The following is a 22,494-nucleotide window of genomic DNA, read 5'->3' as shown; positions in this document are numbered from 1 at the left end:
TGCGCTCCCGCTGCGTTGTTTTCGCAAAAGCTCCTCTGTTTATTCAATTTTGACGCTGTCTGGTGCCATATGGCAACGGGCCCCCGCTGCCTCGGAAGAGTCATTTGCTCTGAAGGCCGCGACGTGAGACTAATAGTGGATGCAAGTAGTGACAAAGTAGTGACGTTTTCATCTGCAGGACTCACTTTTTTTTTTTGTCTTTAATCTGCAATTAGAGCGGAGAACAATATGGAAATGGTGTCTCTTTGCTTCATATTGTAACAGGGAGGAGTGAGGAGGGGAGGGCCCGGGGCGATGTTAGGAAGCACTCGGCACGGCGTGAACTCATGGGGAAGACTATTAAAGCCCAGCTTTTAATATTGTATCACTATTCTTATTTCTGCCTCTGCTAGGACTCAGATTTGCCGCTTTCCTCGACCGTGTAACAGCTGAAGAAAAAAAGCGCCGGGGAAAAAACGAGGCTGCACAGACGCGCCGCTGCCAAAACGACAGCAAGCACCAGCAATGCTGGGATGTTTGCAAGGAGCCGTGGGTGTTAGATGAAGATTAATTGGCATGCCATTCTTTCCTCATTTGTAAGAGGTAGGAATTTAATGATAGACGACTATAATACAGGGTCTGATGTGCTGACAGAGATAATAGGAGGAAGTGTACAGTGGAGTGTTTGTGCATCTTGATGAATGTGACCATTTGTCATATCCCCTGGTAGTTAGCGTGAAGCCGCACGAGAGAGATCCGAAAAAAAACAAACTAAAAACTAAAAAAAAAACGCATTGGACTGATTGCTCACAACAATAAAATGGCACATTTCTATTTTATTTTTTTACAGGAGCGAATGTGCATTTGAAGGGGGTTGGGGATGGGGGGGGTGGGGGGGACAGACAGACAGACAGACAGACGGATGGCGGAGGTGTTTGGGGAAGCAAGGACCGAGGCAAACACCGCAGGTGACTGTGTTAGGCAACTCTCATTAGAGGGACCTTCTGAAGCTCTGCACACGACAGACACGGCACGTCTAGGATCTAAGTGAGCAGAGCTCCTAACTCCATGACTTCAGCTGCAACAAAAAGGAAGCAGCGTGAATTGTGTGTCCGCGCGGGGTTTTTTTTTTTTTGTTGCACAGAATCTCTGTTCTGTGGGAGGTGATGCTGCAGCAACTTCTGAAACAAGAGCTTCAAAACCTCGAGCTCAGCATGGTGGGCCTCATTTCGGCGCTGGAGCCGCCCAAACCTTGTGACATTGGGACAAAGAAGGCTTCATTAGACGATCCGCACACATCCGCAGTGCATGTGTGCGTGTGTGTGTGTGTGCGTGTTAGATGACTGACACGCAGCTGGGAGGGGCAACAGAAGCGTCTTTGATTCGCCCAGTGGGGGCATTTCAGCGGTTGTTTGCACTGTGCCTCGTTTCAAACTTGTCTCCATCTTTGACACATTTTTCCGCGAGGTCAATCTTCACTTTTTTTACTTTTTATACAAATTTACAAAGAATATGAACGCAAACTCCATTCATGGAGGCAGAATGATCAATTGATCCAAAGTCTATTTTTTGTCTTAAATAAAAGCCCCCTATTTAATCACAAAAATAGCATTGGAGGAGTACAACTACAATAATCATTCCTTTTCCTTTTTTAATAAACATGAAGAGCTTTGAAGTGTGACATTAAAAAGATGTGTGGGGGGGCTAAATTATTTGACATTTGAAAGGTTATCTTTACCATATTTAGCACAATTGGGTTGGTAAAGTTGTAGTTGTGGAGTAATTAGTTCTACATTCTACAGAGACCCTTTAAACGACACATCAGGCCCCCTAAGATGTCTCTGAAATGAAAGACCATTTGTCAGTTGCAATTCTCACTCAAATGTCTGATGTTGATTTAATTATTCAAACTGCATGTATTCAAATATACATTTTATTTTCTCTAACAATAGTCATTTATTGCAATCCGGATCTCTCCCTCAATGGCAATGGCCCCGCCTGTGTTATTCCAATACGCGTTACATGTAGCTGGGTGAGAAGATGACGACAGCCACTGTGCGCCGCAGCGTAGTGTCAATCTATGACCGACAGATGCTCTGTGAACGAAGCCTCATCATTCTATGCATGACATCCCCCCGTCCTGCCGCTCTTCCTCCCTCCCCTTCCTCATCAACATTCAGCGCTCGTCGGTGCAAAACTCTGCAACGCTTGTACCAATTAATGTGATTCTTTGCTGCATGTTGGGCTTGTAAGGTTTAATGAAGGTGTTTGCCCTGAGACCATTCTGTTAAACATGGTGCGCCTGGTAGGCCTCTCGTGAATGATGATTTCTGTGACCGCGTGTGTTTGCAGTGAAATGGAAACTATTTAGGGCAATGTCTTCTCCTCTTGATACATCATCGGAATACTTAGTTGAATTAGGGTACGAAAAGTGACGTAGGGGTTTGTTTACCAACAGTGCCGCTGCATTATAACTCATCATAACTTTAGAGATTTAGTGACCACCTGCCAGACAAAAGTGCGCTCTCCTGAATTCAATATTCTCTTATAGGCTGATACAGTAAAACAGAAGGAACCATCGAGCATTTCACCAATATTGAAGGCTAGCATCACGAGTAAATATTTTGTACAGACGTGTACATTTAATGTATGTAATCACACTTTGCGGCTCGCGTTACAGCACGGTTGTAGATAACCGCCGTCCTTCTGGAACCGCGGACCGACAATTTCTGACTGGGAGTCGATCGTGATTAAAAACCACTGTGACTATTGGATTTGCATCGGCCAGGTGGCCACAAACACATCTGCTGGATGTTTGCAGTATTCACTTAAAAGGCCAGGTTGTATCATCAACTTGCTTCCACTGCCCCCAATTGGCCCAAAAAGGGCCTAAAGCTTTTTGCAGAAAACAGCTGCCAGCTGTGACTGAACACGATGCTGGAAGAGCAGGGCGAGTGAAGCAAAGCAGTGAAGTGGCCGATGGAATGAAGATACGTTGCCTTGTGAACAGCACCGTCAAACCTCCATCTGTATCTTTCAGTGTAATACAAATATGTCCAATGTTTTTCCTTTCGGTTTTCCACCACGGAATTAGTCCACGTGATGGGAATAATATATCGGATAACACACGGAAGATGTCTTCACAGTCGTGTCGCACGCCGGTGGTTCGGGGAGCACGGGACGGGGCTTCTATTTAAACGCCGCCGCTGCTTGATGGATGGATCCAACACTCGTGGGAATAAAGACCCAATCGGACACCTTGCCCTCTGCCATTGATCTCTCTCTCCTGTCCCCAGCAGCAGCAGCAGCAGCAGGCCCAGCCGCCTCTGCGGCCACCTGATTAAAGGGCGGCCGTTTATTTGATCACACATGTAACTGCATCCCGAATGAGCGCTGGGACTGATGCTCATGCGTTTGGGAGCTGGCCCCCCCGCGGCCACATTTGGCAATGTACCGAAAGTGCATATTTTGGCAACCGCCAGGATGTTCTCATGCCTTTAAAGGACTTTGATGAATGCATGAGAGCATTAATGGGGTTCATCAATCATAGAGGTGTTGTAATCTGGTGGCTGGCAAGAAGGCTGGCATCAGAACCGCAGATGAACGCTGCACAGGGGAGCGTATTTAGAAAGCAGTCTATAATTGATTTGTCGAAATAAACTTTGGGCTCATGCAACACTTTGGTTACATTTGTTTACGAGCTGACCTTGGATACCCTAGGAGCGGTAACCTTAGGGGGAAAGGGACTAAACACCAGCTCCTGCCTCAACACCTCGAGGCGTGAATCATCTTTCAGATTTGCTAACATGGTTCTACGCTCTCCTAAACTTCAAATGCTTCCACCTGCCTGCGAATGACTGACAGAACAGAGACAGATATAAAGAGAAGATGGAAAGATGGGAGGAGGATGGCGGCGGTGCAGTGTTACTAATTGGTATATTCTTGCTCACTGCAGCATTTCCAGCGTCAGTTGCTCATAATGCAAAATGTTATCACCTGTTAAAGTAAAGACTGGGTGGCTCGGGCCTATTGTTGAACACAATCTGTACGCTGAACAGTTAGTGCTAACGCGGTATTATTCATTCACTTTCCTGGCGGTGTGCCATTTGACAATTGCATTGGAAATAGGAATATTCAGTGAAAAATATGGTTTATTGACGTAATTTATATATTTTTAATTATTACAGTGTAATTATTTCCAGGCATGTGAAAAGTTTATATTTTTCCATTACAGAAGTGGCCCAAAGGACAATATCACATGTCACAGAAATTCTGGAATCCGAGGTTCTATTTCATTTAAGCAAGTTTAACTACCTACTCCCTCTTGCTGCTGTCATGGCACATGGGGATCATTACAGTGGGGGGGATCATTACTCTTTATTTAACTGTATATCATGTTGTTATCTTATCTTTAGAGAGCACTCTCAAAATTAGCAGCCTTCTAACATCTCAACGGTAAAACCCCCAATTCATTTTGCCCCATGAGACTGTAGAAAAAACGTCGACCCGATGCTGCTGTAGTCACACGTAGTCATTTTTGAAAGGTACGCGATACTCAAACACATCCTGTTAGGTGTGTTGAGCCGGAATATCCAATTTGCTAACGTAAAACCTGTCAATCAAAGCCCATACGCCTCAAAAGCAACTCTTCTTTAAGGCACTGTGTTCTTCAACCAGAATAATCATTTTCTGAATCATTACCAAAACCCGCCTGAAAATAATGAATTAACTTGTAGACTTTCATCTTAATGCAAATGACCAATTACCTCAGAAAACTATTTGCGTGCGACACTTAAAATAACAAAACTGATACTTTGATTGTGTCACTGACAACCTGCTTAGCTCAGTCAATGTTTGTGCTCAGCTCTGATGGCGCCGCTCCTCCAAGTCACTGAGGCCTACCATTCAAGTCAGCTGTGATCTAACACGAGTGACACCCAGGGTATTCAGAGTCGTATTATCTCCAGGTGCATTCTGAGATGTCCTTTGATGTGAGGCAGCCCCCCGTTCTCTCCTCTGATCGCAGCCATCTCGAGACAGATTAGTCGGCATCCATCACAAAGAGCGCACAGAGGAAGTCTGTGAGCTACAGCGGTGACGACAGAGCGGCGGAAATAAGCTTCTTTACCATTCGGGGGTGGGACTTGGGAGTTATCGGGCTCTAATAGGAGCGAATGCAGCGGCGCTACGCCACTTGTTTCGTGATGTCGGAGACAACTCAATAGAAAGGAGGTTATTCTGTGATCACAGCAGCTCGTTTCGAACAGTGAAGCAAACGCCCTCAACGTCAGCTAAAGACACAACTCCACCATCACCGTGGAATCAATGGGATGCATGGACAATAACCCCCAAAAAAACATGCTGGAGAAAAGAAAAGGAAAGAAAAGCACGAGATGGTTTGATGACAGAATGAGGGTATGGGGAAGAGAAAAAAAAAAACAGAAAGTATCACATGCACATGGAGCCAAATTGGTAAAATCAACATGTTAGCTCATGCTTTCATTTCGTTTCATGAATGTGGTCAATCCAACACGGCTATTGAGTGCATGGATAGAACTATTTGAACTAGCTCATTGAGGTTCCAAAGCATAGATTGGCTATGAAAGGCACTTAAAAAAAACTCAAACTTTGACAAGTCAACAGAGCTGAAATCATTGGAGGCGAATGAAAAATTCACACTCAGAAAAAATGCAGCAGCTCCTGCATCGATTTTCTTTCTTTTTTCCTCCCGTTGACGAGACGATTTTGGCAGCCGTACAATCATTAAGGCAGTTTAACATTTGATAAACAAACTCCTTAAAGGTCTAGCAGAACTAATGTTCACGCTAACATTTCAGTGGCGGATTTATGTCGTGGGGGGGGTGGGGGTGGGGGTGGGGGGGGGGGGGGGGTTGGTGTAGCATTCGCGATTTTCGTCGGAAGTCGTGCCAATGTGACATACACTATGATGCGCTCGTCATGCGGAGATGCATACGGGGTGGCGTCCTCCGCTTCCTCCGGCAGAGATTACAGTCGGGCCTCTGTAATAGCTCTGAACAGGAGGATGATGACATGGCCCTTTGCATGCACGGGAAACAGCGTGCGTGTGGGTGAGAAGCATGGCACTAACATTACACAAAGTGGTTACTTACAGGTAGTAAGTGTAGGAGTGATAGGTTCTTCTGCCGAGTGGGGTGGTGGTAGGATTTAAGCAGTGGAGGAGGGGAGGGGGATGGAATGGAAAGGAAAGAAAAAAGTAAAAATATATTAATGTTTGAAAAAAGAGTAGAAATGAACAAAATCAGATATGGTGGCATATGTGGAGGTAAACTAGTGATCATGAGGGCAAAGGTGATCGCTTGGAGTCATGTCATGCTTTGCAAGGGGACGGGGGGCACGGGGGCGGGACGGGACGGGGGGGGGGGCCTACCTACAATAAAGTTGAAACTTCTCTAATCGTGTTGACATTGAGCTGGTCTACGGCGTATGCTGGTAAATCAGAGACAACCAAAAACACCCCTTTTTTACGCACACGTCTTCTTATGGCCCTGTAGAAATTACCATATCTGACCTCCGGGGTCGTAAACTAAATGAGTGCTTTGAATGTCTAAACACAACTCAATTCCCCATTGGTAACAGTGGATTACACAAAATCCAACCAATGAAGTCACCTCCATCTTTGGTTTGATTAAGGCTAATTGAAAACAATTCCATTACTCGGTGCTGATTTTCACATCTACCCACTGATCACTGTGCTACACAGACAATTTCAGAGGTAGAATCTTCTCCTACTGTCAAAAACAAACATGGATCCTAGTGATTATATTATCACACAACCATGCGTCCTCCCTCTACTATACTGAGCTGTAATTTACCACGCGCTGTCTAACATTAAAAGGGGAAGGAACAGTAAAGTAAAGGTAATACACAATATGTTTTCACACTCTACACATTTAAGGCATTAAAGACATCTTATTTCAAGGCCTGCTGTGGACTAAAGGGGGTCATTCTTTGCTGAGCTTTAGCTTCCTTGATTTGCTGGGGGTATGTACAGAGGACCTTCCCTCCAGCATGGGGTCCAGGGCGAATTTAAACAGCCTTCAGCTACGTGGTCATCTTTCTTTCCCTTCTGAGCCTTTTTCATCATCTTTTCTTTCTCATCTCCCTCCCGCTTCTCAATACCACGGGCCGCAGAAAAAAACAGCTCTTCTACTCCCATTCCAGCGCCATTGAAGCGCTGCGCATTTGTTTGAGGGTGCCGTGGAAACGGATTAATTTTTCATGGCACACTATATCTCATGGTTGTAAACAGCCCCTAATGGGGCGTATCAACATAATCAAATGAATTATTTAGTATGACGCTGACAATACTACCGTTTGGGGGGAGAAATATCCAAAAATGATGAAACAGAAACTTCCTACATGTGAGTGCTCTGCCGCTAAGTTCCACCTCATCCACAAAGTAGAAGTTCATCGGGTAAACAAAAAAAAAGCTTACCTTTTCTTCATGAGGAGTACCAGTCCTAAAAAGATAATGACGAAGAGGAGGATGCCAGCGATGACCCCGGCAATCTTAACCGTGTGGTCCGTCTGTTTCTCTGGCTCCACGGCGTCAGGCTTGTGAGTGGCCGCTCCTGAGAGGAAAAAAAAAAACATCGCAATGCATTGAGATCCAACAAAGAAGGCGCGAAGGTCCAAGACTGTGAAACGAACGACCCCTTCGCCATTCAACAAACAGCCCAGAGTGCACGTCCATGCTTACATATTTTAGTTTGGCCTCTCATTGATGCGACTGTGCGCAGGACGGAGTTTGATTAATCAATACCCCGGCACTCTGTGGAGCGTTAATGCCGACAAACAATTTTCTCAGAGTACTCTTTATTCGGAAAGTAAGTGACTCCCTAAAGCTCCACCTTTAGCTCCGTCCTTAGTGGACATGGGCTCTCTGTGCATCAAGCTGCAGCGGGAGAGATAAGAGTGAACCATCTTTACCCTTGGTTAATCATGTTTGGGGCGAATGGCTGCTGGGCTGTAAAAAAAAAAAAAGTAGGATGCACGGCGGAAAAGATAATACCCAAGAAGATTACAAAAAAAAAGCCTGAAATAACCAAAACATTAAATATCTGCTCGCGCAGGAGATAGCCAGCAACAAGAGACACAAGGAGGGGGAGGGGGGTCGGGGGGGGGGGGTCTTTTTGTTTTAACAGCATATGCTCCCTGGGAAAGTGATAAGAAGCACTCGAAGTAAGCGGAAGGACAACTGTCCACCTGAACAACGCCACTATTCCCTGTCACACACAGGGGGGAAATTTAGAATGACAAATTGTTATGTCAGTCCAATCTGCCGCACCGGGCTTCCTGCGCTCCTCCGCGGTGCCATTTTCTCTGGCTTATCAAAAAAGGTAAATATCTATCCTGGGCTGGTGGTGACATATTGTTCTGCTCCGGTGTGTTGTTATCAACAGCCCCGGCCTGCATTTAGACATCGGCTTTTTAAGGCGGCGCTGTGAAGAGGACTGGTGACATATTAACAATTATGTCTAGACGACTGGAGTAGACCATGTCCCAATATATTGTTACAGGCTAATCTTACACATGGGCTGTCAGTGTCAAGTCCCCATTTGAGCTGTGAGTGCCGCACGTCCGCTGCTACAAGTCAATATTTGTCCGTTCTAGCCGGAGAGAATTTGAGACTCTTGCGCAGGAAACTGAGCAGAATTTCAATAGTCAGACGCTGCACTCTTTAGGATCTTCAGGACGAGCATTTCAGCATCCCTTTTGTGTGTTTACAGCGACCAACACTGAAATCTCCCCAAAAATAATGAGAAATATTCATGGAAGGGGATTAACTCCTTTCAAAAACCTCCAACAATGACACATCAAATGACAATCACACCTCAAACCAGTCTTTCATGTCCAGCAATGCGGAGAGGATGAAAGACACTATTGGATTTAATCACACTGATTCAATGCAAATCAAAGAAAAACCACACGGATGCCATGCGCCACTTGTTTGTTTATCCGGGGGGGGGGGGGGGGGGGGGGGGGAATCGTTATTATTGACGCCGCATTACAGTCGTGGTGGGCGGCACCCCGAGGAGGACAGAATATCTGAGATGGTCAGAGATGGGGCAGAAAGCTGCAGATCTGACCTGTTAGTTGGTTGTCACCGGCCGCTGGGGCGATGCGGATGTAGGGGGTCGTGAGCTGAGTCACGAGTATGGCGGCTGAGTAGAGTCAGTGGATCCAGGGTTGCATGCAGTAAGGAGAGAGAGAGAGAGAGAGAGAGAGAGAGAGAGAGGCCACACTGAAGCTGAAAACAGCCACACCAACAATTACAATCATCATGCAACACTGAGGCACACAAAGAAACCCATTACAATATCAGAAATCATTTGTTTAGTCAGGTTATTTGTGAGCAAAAAGAATAAAATGCATCTCCTCCAGGTGACAGATTCTACACCTTCTAACACGTGCTCTTTTACCTCGGCCTATCCGAGATCGGGAAATCCACACAAAGTCCACTGCAAAATGCCGAGGGCATGCGGCCAGAACGGTGTGTGTGACCAGGACTCCCTCTGGCCTTATCAATTCCGCTCCCGGATCAATGGTGCCCCGACTTCATCAGCTTTAACGCGTGAAGCAGGACTTGCAGGCAGCATTGCTAAGTACCCACAGACCTAAGTGGGCACACAGGCTGCCTCGCGGCCATGAAAGAACCACACCACGCGTTTCTGTTTGTCACAAACTACTACAAAAGGTTCTGCTGTGGCGTAGTACCATGGTAAAGAGCCATTACAGGTAAAAGAAATGTGAATAATAACAAGAGACTTAAGAAATCCTTTTCATTCGCTGACATTGGTTTACTTTAATAACCTCCATATATTTAATAAATATGTAACTTTAACATAAAATATGTTTATTATGTTATTTCCTTGTAATCTCAGGGTTTATTTATATATTGGAATAATACAAACTCCCCAGGCCTCGTCATTTTTTTTTCTTTTCTACCAACGACGCCTCAAAAAAGCTGAATAATGTTGCAGGGGTGGGATTATTCAGCCTGTATTATCTTCATGTAAATTGTGTTCGTACCGGGACATCGCATGCAGGGCGACGTTAAGAGCCACCTGGTGCAAACATCAGCATTCACACACTATCTGATCTTTTGCCTACCTTTGGTGGCCACCCGAACACAGTCGATTTTGGTCTCCTGTACAAACAGACAGGGCAGAGGAGAGCGGAAAGAAAAGAACAGAATCGCAGTTTAATATGACACACACACGGGCAGCGGCGGGCCGGTTCCACGCCGTCCCCTATCATCTGCCGGGCTCAGTGGCTGTGACACAAAACGCAGTTAGGCGAGGGGGGGGGGGGGGGGGCTACAGCACAGATTAGTGGTGCTGAGCCGCTGATTTGTCAGCCAACAGCGATCTGTCGGCAGCCCGCAGCTCGGGGTGGTCAGCCAGTGTGGAGAAAAAAAACCAGAGCCCTGTGACAAGCGACACCGAACCAGCATGCGGGGGGCTTCCGAGATGACACGTCGGGAGAGGAGCCCTTCTGAATATGCGATGGAGTTTGAGCTCTGACAACGGCCTTCAACGGCCTTAGCAAAACAAAAACAACAACAAGAAACATCTCAGCTCTCACTGCCGGCAGAGAGGTTTGCTGTCAACAATGGTGTGTGGAACAGGGGGGGGGGGGGGGGGGGAGGACAAAGGACACGGGGCAGGAACAGGGGGGGGGGGGCAATGAGCAATGCAACACAGACGACATGAGGACCGTGTCCCTGCATTTGACCCGGCCGAGCTGTCCAATGAGAGATGAGCACAACATGGGAGAGACAGCGCTCGGAGGCCGCGAGCGGCATAATGAAGCGGGGAAAGAAAACACCAACGCGCGTGTGTGGTCCCGAGTGCACGTGTTTTCAGATTACTGCAGCTTTTAAGCTGTCAGACAGTCCTTTCATTTCAGGGAACATGCAAAAAGGTTATTATTTCATTTTTATTTGAAAAGGAAAAAATCTGTGCGTGGATGTCACTCACCTTCTCTAAGTGCATATTTAGTTTTAAATGCCCAAACAAATCATTCCAACACAAGTAGACATTAATTACTTAAAAGTAAAATGAATGAAAGAGTAGATTTGGTCCATGTAAATCAAAACATTGAATATAAAAACGACATTAGAAATGTCAAACGCAAACACGGGGCCCCCGTGCTGTGTCAACAAGGGACTCTCATTTAGTGTGTGCTAAAAAGGATCCCCATCAGCCGATTCGGAGCCCTCACCCATTCATCCTGCAAACATCCAGACCACCAATTCTTTTCCCTTTCAATAGCAAACAGGCTAATTGGATTCAGCCCCTTTTATTTCAATCGCCTCCTTACAGACGTGCCGGTGCTTCTCAAGGAGGCTGTTTTGTGCCGATTCTAATTCAAGACCACAACCGCTGGGGCTCTTGAAGTCGCCATTGAGCTGTCTGCCACGGCTCCCCCTCGGGCGACGGAGGCTGCGACCTGTGCGATCGGTGAGACACACACACACCCATCCCCCCCCCCCCCCCCACACACACACACCCACACACACACACACACACACCACTGTTGTTTTCCCGCCTCTCTTAAACGCTGTTGATCAGAGGCTCGGCCTGGCTCGTGACGTGACGCTTCAAATCGGAAAAGGCAGGAGGACGGGCCCACGGGAAGAGAGGGGGGGGGGGAAGGGGAGGAAGGGGGGGGCGGCGCGTGTCACCGCATAGAGCTCTGCATTCCACGCTTGACCCCGCTGCTGCAGCCCGTCACCAATGTAGACAGCGTCGTGGGTGCATCCCAGCAGGGCACTGACACATCTATCAGGGGCCAAACGCAATTGTGCTGCTGCGTGCACGTTGTCTGCCAGTGTGAGCGCTTGCTGTGTAGAGTCAGGGACTTCTGTCCTCGGCCGCTTTCGGCCCCTTTCAGCGGGCCAGTCAATCAATGTGTCACTCTGCTTTTCGTTCTCATTAAAGCCACCGTACTGTTTGACATTGTTTCATGAACACTCGGATATTGATATGATTTAAATGGAGAGGCAGGATTTGACAAGGCAGTATGTCACAGTAAGTCCTCTATAAAGAGAGTTCCAGCATAAAGAACCTTCAAAACTACACTCATTTTTTCAAGTTGCACAAACATTTTTCTGCTGTCAGTGCTTGAGTTTGATTGTCGACCTGCAACTCAGAAAACAACATGCAATCTAGAGAAAGTGTGCTTTTTTTAAACTCTTTTTCTTCTTTGTTATTGTTCTTTGGTTATAACCAGTAGAAGAGTCATTTTGAAACTCACGTACTCATTGTCAAGATACTTAAAGCTTATCATGGAAAGTATATTATTATGAATTTGTTTCAGAAAAACAGACACGTTTGCAGCTTTCCTATTTGAACTAGTCTTATGTTTCTCCATAAATATTAGCAGAAATTTACCAAATAAATGTCAAAAGTTAAACAATTTGCTTCTCGAATGTATAAGTATCAAATTAATAATAAAATATAACATTTTCGAAACTGGAAAAGACAGAAACACTACATCGCTCTTGGGTTCCTCAGTTTTCTGGGGGTTTACGCCCAGGACACAGCTAAAATAAATCAAATAAATCCCTTCTTCCTATAAGAGAAGTAATGAAGTAAAACAAGTACCTAAAAATAGCATGAAACAAAAATGAAAAATCTTCCAAAACCACCCACCCCGTTGGCCGTGCTAACAGCCTGGTAATAGATGCTGTAGCTCTTCTGAGGCAGCAGAGGGGCGTTCCAGTAGCCGTTGTAGGTCTTGTTGTCCCCCACCGTGAAAGGCTGCGGCGAGTGGATTCCGCCGGAGGGGAACTGGGCAGTGAAGTAGTACTGGGAGTTGAGGAGCGTGGCGTTTTGGAAGTGGATGGGAACCGGGTAGCAGCGCAGGATCTCCGCTGTTCCTCGCGCTCTGCGAGGACGTTCCTCCTCCACCACCACCTGGTACGCACTGCAAACACACAAAGACACGAGCAGAATCGTCAGGGTCTCCAACGGGGCCGAACGGGCACTTGCACAACACCGTTGGCAATGCAGGTTTCTTCTTTTTTTCTTTTGGCCTGTGAGCAAAGAAATGCTCGTTGCAAAGCTCCGAATCTCAGAGTACTTCTCAGAGTACACCAAGTCTTCTGAAAACAGTCGAGATTGCACATCGCCACCATCAGATTTGCTCATTACAAGGTTTCATGCAAGCCCTACAATGCAGTACAGGGTTATGCAAATGGTCTCATCGCAGGGTACGACAGGTGAACACTGGACCTTTCTCTGATTTCTCTCGTAGTGTAGTCAAGTCACTGCTAGCTTTAAGCTACAATTGCTGACCGAAAGTTTGTTGACAGAAAAGTTCAGCTTAAAATGTAAAGTAAAGGCGCATTGGAAAAGAAGTGTACCGGCATTAATTTACATCAACACATTTATTTTTCTTGAATAAAAAAATAAAAACATCATAAAAAATTCTCTGTGTCTGACTGAATAGATAAAAAAAAAATACAGTGCAAGATAAACCAGCAGTGCTGCAGGATTGGCTCTGACCTTATTCGCGTTTTCATTATTCAACAACTTAGAAGGTTAACGGCTCTCTTTCCATTTCCTCTACATCCGAGCGTTGTGTTTATCTTGGATCCAAACTGCAGCCCCCTGTGCCTCTGACAGAGATCACATTGTCCCTGAGCCGGCCACTTAGCTCGAGGGGGAGACTGACTGTCTCATAGGCGTTCATCTTAGTATGCATTTCGCATCCACTTGTTAAATCTATTGAGTTGCTGAGTGACAAAGAGTCTGTTTACAGCCGCCACGGAGAATAACCAGCTATGATTAGGGACTCGGTTCCTTTTCCTAAAGAGTCAGGCAAACGAGTTATTATTACAGAAGATGGGGCAATAGTGGTGTGTGAATGAATGCATGAAAACCTCTATAAATGTCTGCATACATGACATGCCCGGGTTCCCTTGTTTTGGAGAGATGATTTCATAATTGGATTATATGTTTATAAATGAAAAAAAAATGAAATGAACAAATAATTTGCAGTTTGTTGGACTGATTTTTGGGGTGTTTCCCTTAAAAGTAGCGCCAGTAAGCAAAAAGAGGGGGGTCCTTGTTTTGTTGTACTGAGCACATACATGAGGATGCACATGCAAGCGTGACATTTTATTCCACTACACTGGGGCAGTAAGCCATTAAGACGTTGCCACTTTCTGCAAATGTGGAAGGAAATGCATTCAATACATTTTTTACAAGCTTGAGAAAACTAAAAGCCCAATGGTCCATTTGCACTTGGTATTAACATTAACATTACAGATACAGCTTGTGTGCTAATGTCAGGTATGCATGAGGTGAAAACCTTAACAATAAAATTCTACAGTGAACCTTTAAGGAATACCTGATGGCCTTCCCTCAATTTAAAAAAAATAATGTTAAAGTCTTCCAAAATTGCTTAGATAGATGCATCCGAATTTAATATGAATACAAATTAATATTGTAAAAAAAAGAAAATCATGCAGTTCTACATTTCTTAATTCATGATTTTACCAATATAAAAAATCTATTTCCCCAACAGCCATTTCAAACACTGTGAAATATTGACATTTGTCTAATAATTTGTTGCATTGTACGGAACGCTTTGATGACCCTGAATATTTTCCCTGAACCCAGATATTATCATAAAATTGGCAAGTAGTTCCAAAAAAAAACTGTAGTGGTTGTACTCTTGAGCAGTGTAGTCTCAGTACAAACAGCCCTTGAGGTGATCAATTGTTCCCCGCGGTTGGTACTGGATGATTAAGTGTCCCTGTGTGCATACAGCATGTGCTCTTTAACCCTATAGTTTATCATAAGGTGCTTCCAGTGTCATTAGAAAATCCCCCCCCCCTCTGCTCTTGGTGGGTGTGTCCCAATTCCTTAGAGCTCTCGATTTAATGCTGGCTCGGGAGGCGATGAAATATTTAATCCTTCTGAGGGGCTGCAGGAGAAATCAGCCTTTAATTACTGTCCTCTATTGAGAGCAGAGGTCAAAGGGCAAGTGCAGATGGGTACACGGGAGCCCCTTAAGTGTCTGCAGGCTGGCAGAGAAATGAGCGATGAGGCTGCGTGGGGGGGGGCTCATCAAAACAATGTAGATCTGATACGCGCTATGATGGGACAACAGAGTATTTAAAACCAAATCTGATGTCGGGCATAGTGAAGTAACCAAGTGCATCGGATGAACAATAACTAATAATCTGCAAAGGATGTCTTTATTTTCAGTCTAGATTTGAATGATGCCGGCTGTAAAAGGCTACAAATGCTTTCTTACTCACGAGCTTTCCCAAATTGGTATTTTATATTCTAAATCAATCTACAGATAGTTCAAATAAGAACCAAAGCCAGCTCCCCCCCCCCGGGTGGCTCCTTACTATATGATGATGTGGCTGTGGCATGACTTAATGATAGACACAGTGTGAGTGGTACTGACTTGCCGCCTCGGGCAAAAAACCAATTGCCATAGGCTATGAAGCTCCAAGGGTAAGAACTCTTGCAATGTGAGAATCCGAAGCACTGCTTTACTTGCACAGAATAATCCCTGCAGTGGAAAAAAAAACTCACAATGAATTGGAAGTTAATACAAAGGTTTTGTTCGTCTTTGCAACAATGATACTCACTTTACCCGCTTCATCTAAAGCATCTATAAGCGGTAACTTGCTGTATGCATGACGACTTGTGAGAAATACACTGTTTTCACCTCATCAGTTTTTTGCAAATTTTTCAAATGCAATGATTTCTCTTTTCGTAATTACTGATGTCATGTTAATGAGGCTTTGAGCAGCTGACACCTTGTCACCTCATGCAGAGTTCATAATTTACATGATGACTCATTTTGACAGACCAGAGTTTTTTTTAAATCTTATCGCTATTGTTAGATAAATGTAGCAAAATAAGTATTTGTATTTGTGAAAATTTCCTGTGTTTTTCTGGGTTCCTGTGATTAGGAACGACACTTCTCCTAACACACTGCTCTTTTGTCCCACTGTTGCCAGGCAAATAATGTTTTAGACGCTTGTCCTGGTAACAGACAACTTTAACCTACACAAACATACGAATCACAGATTCAAACCGCATGCCCGTGTGAGGCGTGGAATTGTACTTCATTTTAAACTCTCTCTCCCTGAGCAGAAATGGGAAGATAAAAGGAGGAATGAGGGCTGAAGCTGTAAGAGCAGAATGGTATAAGCTGTTAAAAGTGGTCTGCCAGTGGGGCTGGGGGGGCCGCAGACCTGTATTCCTGCAGAAGCGCTGCAACCTGAGCTGACACCAATTAGGCCTCCTCCAGCCTCGCTGCCCGATAGATTTCAGCCCTGCCCGCCATGCGACGCCAACCAATTATGGCGGATTGACTCGGAATCGACTGGATTGTGACCTGAAACTCAAGATTTATTTTTCATGTGGGCTGATAGGGGGAGAACTCAGGGCTGTTTGAGCAGACGAGGTAAGGGGTGTGGGGAGCATTTCAATCACTGGCTCTCTCTCTCTCTGATGCTAATCGGTTGGCCCTTGATGCCTACGTGTCTGATTTAAGAGCGGTTGTAAGTAACACACTTCCCCTGACCAAGCATTCTCCCTCCATGTGTCTGTCTTCTAACTCTTTATATTTCCCTGGTGTCCATGAAGCTATAAAGCAAGCAAATTAGAAAGCGCCATAGATTATGTTTGCCATTAAATCGTAAAAAGCATTGAGTCGTGTCACGGTTAGGTACAGCTATTAGCGTTTGCTATGCCGCCATCAAAGAAAGTTAGTGCTTATTTTGGGACTGTAGAGAATCACTTAACTGATTTCAGGCCATGGTTGAGCACAGATAATCAGATGCTACAGGGTACAAACATCCCCAATATGCTACCTGCTACAGCAGAAACCGATGTATTTCATAGCTTTTTATGTTTATGTGTACAGTATGTGTGTGTGTGTGTGTGTGTGTGAGAGCTCGCTTAAGGCCAACGTTATATCGAGGAAGAGAGAGAGAGGAGCTGATTTGGTGGCGTGAATGATAAGGAAAGCATCTCAAATCAGTTATTCTCGCGGAAGCATGTAGACATTTATTTTGATGCTACGTTAGTGAGGAGGCGTATTCCAGCCCTTACGAGAGGCCATTGCAAACATTTAGTTCAACACGACATGACAGATCGACAGTTCACTAATCCTCTTAAAGGAACAGTGTCCCCTCTGGTAAAAATTGTTCCCGGGCTACGCGTCGTGCCCAGAGATTAGAAACCAAATCCAAGTTGGAAATGTTATACTGATTAGCAATTACTCAAATATGATGAAAAAAAATGACTGCCTCCCCCATCAGTGACGTCTGCCAAAATCTATCTGAAATGTTATCTGACTGCGAGCATGGCTGCAAGATGCTGAAGCGAAATGGACGTTTGTCTTGTTTTTTTTTTGATTTTTTTATGAGCCAGCGCTATCTTGTCATCTCTCCACATGTTTCCCTTCCTGCATTACAGCAAAACATCTGCTGTTTGAAACGTCTGGAGCTCTATTACCCCCCGAAACCCAATCAGCGTGCAAGATTGCGTTATCAAACCCGCCTTCGCGGCGCTGTGCTCTGTTTTGTTGGCGGATCAGGGTTCTCCCGTGTTAAATGACTTTTTCATATGGGCTTTAAAAACGGATTTCATAAAGTGTTCAATTTCCAAATGAGCTTCCCACCACTCTAGAAAAGTGAAGGCTACTCTCACAACATGAGCAGTGGCGCGATATTAAACTAGGATGTGAAATTGAAGTCCTTGGTCGACAAATTTCGAGCTCTTGGGTGGACTGACTGGATTCGCTGTTTTCAGCACCCAAGGTCATGGAACAACTGGAATGCACCTCACCTGAAAATGTCAGTTTTTCAACACTTTTAAACTCAAAAACAGATTTTAGAGGTTGTTAGCTTGGTAAATTCAGATGACTAAAACTTATCATTACTGGCCAGACGGCAAATCCCAACGGGCCGACTAAGTTAACGCCTCTGAATGTGTGCATCTTCAATTTTCAAAAGGCACAGTGTCACTTGAGGTGGAGGTGGAAAACACCTTCAAAAGCCTGCCAGTATCCCGTTTTAGGCCTTCATCTTAATCTCTCCTGTTTGCTGCCCACCGCCATTTTTTTTTTTTTTGTGTGTGTGTTGCAAATCATATTTCTTCAGACAAATCGTCGGCACATTGTATAGCGGCCTTCATGTCTTTTAAGATTTAAGGGAAAGGAGCAGAGAAAAGTGCACCTTAACAGACATGGGAAGAACTCAACTGATGAATGGGGGGGGGGAGGGATTTTTTTTTTAATGGATTATCTTGAGAGATTACTTAAACATATATGGTCCTTAAACTAATTCCCTGTACGTTAGCCACTTTTTTTCTCTTCATCTAGCGATAAAACGATGAACTGTCACAAAGTTTATCCCCATCTAAATCCCCATCTAAAAGTGGTTGGATCCTCCCTCACATGCATGATTATGCTGCAAAGCATTGGTGTGCACTTCCCAGTGCCATTTAGTGTCTCAGCTCAGTCAAACAGGAGGAAAGGGTCTCAAAGGTAACGTTTTATCCCCAAAGACGAATCCCTTTCATCTGGGTGCGAGGTGAGCGCGCCTTCAAACGGTAAACAAACGAGGAGCCCAGCATGCTAATTAATGGCCGCTCCAGATTCACGGCACTCTGTTAATTATAATTAGGGGTTTGTAATAAGCCCCCTGAAAGAATGGCAGTCTGCATGAGACCTTCACAGTTGTACCTGTGAGAAGATTAAAAAAAAAACAATTGCTCTGTCTTTCTTGCTCAGGCGTTCATCTGGGCAGCTGCTCAGCGGTAAACATGCGCTGACAAGCCCGACTAAAGACCTTCAGGCCGTCGTCTTTGAAGGACTCGGACGAGTAGATGGTGTAAAATTCAGTTTTAAGCGTTTAAACCGCTCTTTCGGAGTTCCTCTGACTGTACCTATTCACTTCACACTGCTGATGCTCAATTTTGCCCATGGAGGAAAATAGAAAGGTGTATGTTCCTATAATAAAGATCAAGGTGACAGGTGCTATTTGTCTCCCCCTGAGTAGCTACTCTGTGAGGGTGTAAAACTGACATTTTTTATTCTAGAATTCCATCAGGCTCTGCTGTTATGCATAATCCCTCACTTTCAACTGGCTTTTGATGGACCAGGCAAGAAGCACCTTCGCTGGCCATTGCTCATCGAACGTTGACTTACTCTGCGAAATCCAAGCAATGACAACATTTTAAAGGTTTGCTATTTTTGGGGAAATGTCTTTCTTCGCTTTATTGCAGTGCGACACACTGTATTCGTCACAATGAGGCTACATCTTGCCAACCAGCAGCTCACTGGCCAGGATGTTTTGTTTGTGCTTTGGGGGTGGGGGGGGGGGGAGCGATAGGCTTAGCTAATTCCTTCCTGGCAGTGGCTTCCTATTTAAAGCACACATACTGGGGAAAAATAATAATAGTTTACATAGGTGTATATAAGGAAAAGCAGCGACTTTGGTCGCAAAGAGACTGACGAAAAGAGGATACGAGTATTCCTGTGACCGTACGTAAACCCAAAGGGAGACTTTTGTTAAACAGCTTGGCATCTTCGGCACAGGGTGCAGCTGCACCGCTCCTCCAGTAATCATTAACAAATCCGCTTCCGGTGGGAGGGCGCGGTGGCTCTCTGTGGGCAGCCAGGTACACGAAAAACATGTAAGGGAGAGAGAGATCCCCAAGCCAGCCTTGCGCTTCCCTCTCGTCTTCAAAGGCGGCCCTCCTTTTTCACGAAATCCACGAGCAAACGGAGATGAGAAAATGAGATGCATACGAGCTACTGAATTCCCCGGCAACCTTCCTCACGATGGGGTATCGCCAAACACAGGCCCTTTGATAATTTGCTGTTGCTGGTGGTGGCTCCTGATGTTTTAATACGGTGCTTTCTTGCCTTTACTGTGTGTGTGTGTGTGTGTATGTGTGAGAGAGAGAGAGAGAGGCAGAGCGAGTGAGTCCCTACTATTAAACCCTACCTCACAGGTGCACCTCTGCTTTGGGCAGGTTTAAGCAGCACGGTGACTGTGCTGTCCGTTTGGTTCAAGGAGGTCTCCTGGTCATACGCCGGCATGGAAGGAGCTAAACAGAAAGAAAGGAAAATAGCTTTAGCAGGTCCAAGCTCTGAAACAGAGCAGTTTTTGTCAGCATCATCTTGATAATGAGTCAATTTGTCCTCACACCTCTCAGGCAATCCTGCTAAAACTTAATTCCTCGACCAAATAGCCTTTATCACTGAATGAGGTAGGTGTTTCTTTCAGTCAATTTCAATTTCAATTTGGTCCGGCTCGTCTACATTAGTGAAATTTGTGTTGGTTAATTGAATATGTTGCGATAGGATTTACCCTTTGAGGCGAAAGAACAAAACACCTGGGCCATTTAAATATGTTTAAGTGAAATTACAGTTCCAAATACCATTGACCCATTTGAACACGAAAAACTCCAGCGGCAGGAAGTGCCAGTCCGCCTAATCGACTTCACCCACACACTGTCCAGGCCATGAGTTTGACCCCGCTGACCTGAAATCTTGGTGGTGAACTGGGTGATGACAGGGGGGCCGTAGCCTTTGGCCGTGCTGGCGCGCAGGGTGAAGGAGTAGGTGGAGCCCGGGTACAGGCCCGTGAACATGTGGGTGGTCTCGTTGCCCAACTTCACTATCTTCCCACTCTGGTTGGAGAGGTCCAGCTCCGGGTCAAAAGAGCTCACCGCCTTGTAGGAGATCTGGGGAAGGAAGGGAATGAATATTCTGATAGTGGCCTCTGGTACTACGAGCTCGGCTCCCCTCAGCCGAGTGGCCCAGCAAGCGGAAGCATTTTTATGTATTTATTGTTGAGGTTTTCTATCCCTTTCACGCCGGTGAGAGTAAACCTTTTTTTTGAATATTTATTTTTGCCATCAGCCCTACTCGCCTAACACAAAAGATATATTCTTTTACATCTAATGTTTTACAGTACATTGTAAAAAAAGATCTGTTGAAAATACGGTGGAATCCTGGCAGCTGTGGTTGCCAGAACTTCACCGTAATGTTTTTTGGCTGTTGTATGATGGGCCGTATATTTAACACTAACAAAAAACATTTTTTTAAAGTAATTCATGTAAAAATCACAATATTGAGTGATTTCCATATTACGGTGCATTTCTGTTGTCAGTACAATTTGTAGTACAATGAACAGTGATTAAACGTATTCATTACAATATATGAATGCCAAGATAACTTTCTGTGCTGACATGTATATTTAGTGTTTCACTGTCAAATAAACTGAATTCAACCAATTTCAATTTAACAGTTGATTTACCGTTAATTTTACAGACTTTTTTTTACAGTGTACCTCTCCATGTTCAGCAGATTTACTGTACAGCTCAATTCAATACAAACATAATAAATAAGAACTAAAGACATTATGATCATCCCCAGCTGATCTTCATGTTCGAAAACTAATAAGCAAACTAAAGCTGGAACGCGGTAAACACTTTATATGCTTAAAAATAGCATGCAGTCGTGTGTAAGCACGACCACATCAGCATTGAACTCACATAGCAACTGTGGAATCTAACTGTGTGCGACAATATCATCATATGATCACATTACAAAGCATTGTTTGGATATTTTGCTTAATGCAGTCTCAAACCAGAACGTCTCCTCTGTACTTCTTAGTACAGCCAAATGACATAGCTATAGAAAAGAAGCTTTCCCTTTCACATGTGAGCTTCTGACTTCATGTCAACAAGGCTTTCAGCTGGCATTTCAGAAATGAGTGAGGCACAAAAGGTCTACGGACAGGAACAGTTTCGGCCGGTAGATTGTACGGTAAAAGCAGAGCTACATGTTTTTCCAACAAAGCTGATTCAAGCCTGTGGTTTCAAGGGGAGCGGAAATAACCTTAATGTTTTCCGTCTCCATTAATACACACAGGGAACTCTGAAGGGAAGCATTAAGGTGAGTGTTTTTGCTAATATCCATTTTGAATAACTGTAAAGCCCCACTTTAAGAAAATGCTTCTGTTCGTGAAGGAAAAACCTCCATTATAATTCCAATTAAGGAACACAAAGAGAGCTAGGAGTGCTGCATAATTTGTGTCCATCAAGTTTTGAAATGCTTCGAGGCCTTCTCATTTAGTCTTTGTCTGTGAAATGAGTCTGTGATGCCAAATCCTATATCATAACATTTCAGGGAGAGGAATTTGAAATGACTCGTCAACACTGGGCCCATGGACAGGTTTTCACAATTATAATGGAACTGACTGGAAAAATAATAGGAATATTCGAAGAAATTCATTTGGGCTTGCTTGGAGCTATTACTCGATCTGATATATTAAGCTTTTTAAATTGCATTGGTTTCCATTTTTGAGGGAGGAAAATGTTGAATTTATGAGCATTCATAAAAGATAAATGCATGCATAATCTCCAGCACCTTTCCTCGTAAAAAAATGAATGCAGCTGAATAAGTGTTGATGAT

The 22,494-nt window shown here is 44.7% G+C and overlaps 1 protein-coding gene across 6 annotated transcripts in view; it reads right to left on the bottom strand.

The window, feature by feature from the left end:
• Window positions 1–22,494, bottom strand: part of LOC119208995 (receptor-type tyrosine-protein phosphatase mu-like) — a 126,470-nt gene that overhangs the window by 35,529 nt on the left and 68,447 nt on the right. For 4 of the 6 annotated variants that reach the window (XM_062557570.1, XM_037457871.2, XM_062557571.1 and 1 more), the window contains exons 10-16: window positions 20,558–20,759; window positions 20,018–20,120; window positions 12,681–12,954; window positions 10,135–10,171; window positions 9,111–9,185; window positions 7,457–7,592; window positions 6,111–6,140 (exon numbers count right to left, since the gene is read on the bottom strand). In XM_062557570.1, the coding sequence (XP_062413554.1) occupies window positions 6,111–6,140; window positions 7,457–7,592; window positions 9,111–9,185; window positions 10,135–10,171; window positions 12,681–12,954; window positions 20,018–20,120; window positions 20,558–20,759 (857 nt within the window). The remainder of the gene's footprint in view (window positions 1–6,110; window positions 6,141–7,456; window positions 7,593–9,110; window positions 9,186–10,134; window positions 10,172–12,680; window positions 12,955–20,017; window positions 20,121–20,557; window positions 20,760–22,494) is intronic. The other 2 variants (XM_037457878.2, XM_037457877.2) reach the window with 1 other exon arrangement.

This window comes from Pungitius pungitius, chromosome 15 (genome assembly GCF_949316345.1).
Source record: "Pungitius pungitius chromosome 15, fPunPun2.1, whole genome shotgun sequence".
Taxonomy (NCBI): Eukaryota; Metazoa; Chordata; class Actinopteri; order Perciformes; family Gasterosteidae; genus Pungitius; species Pungitius pungitius.
The sequence above is the reverse complement of the archived record's forward strand: the minus strand, read 5'-3'. Positions and strand labels throughout refer to the sequence as shown.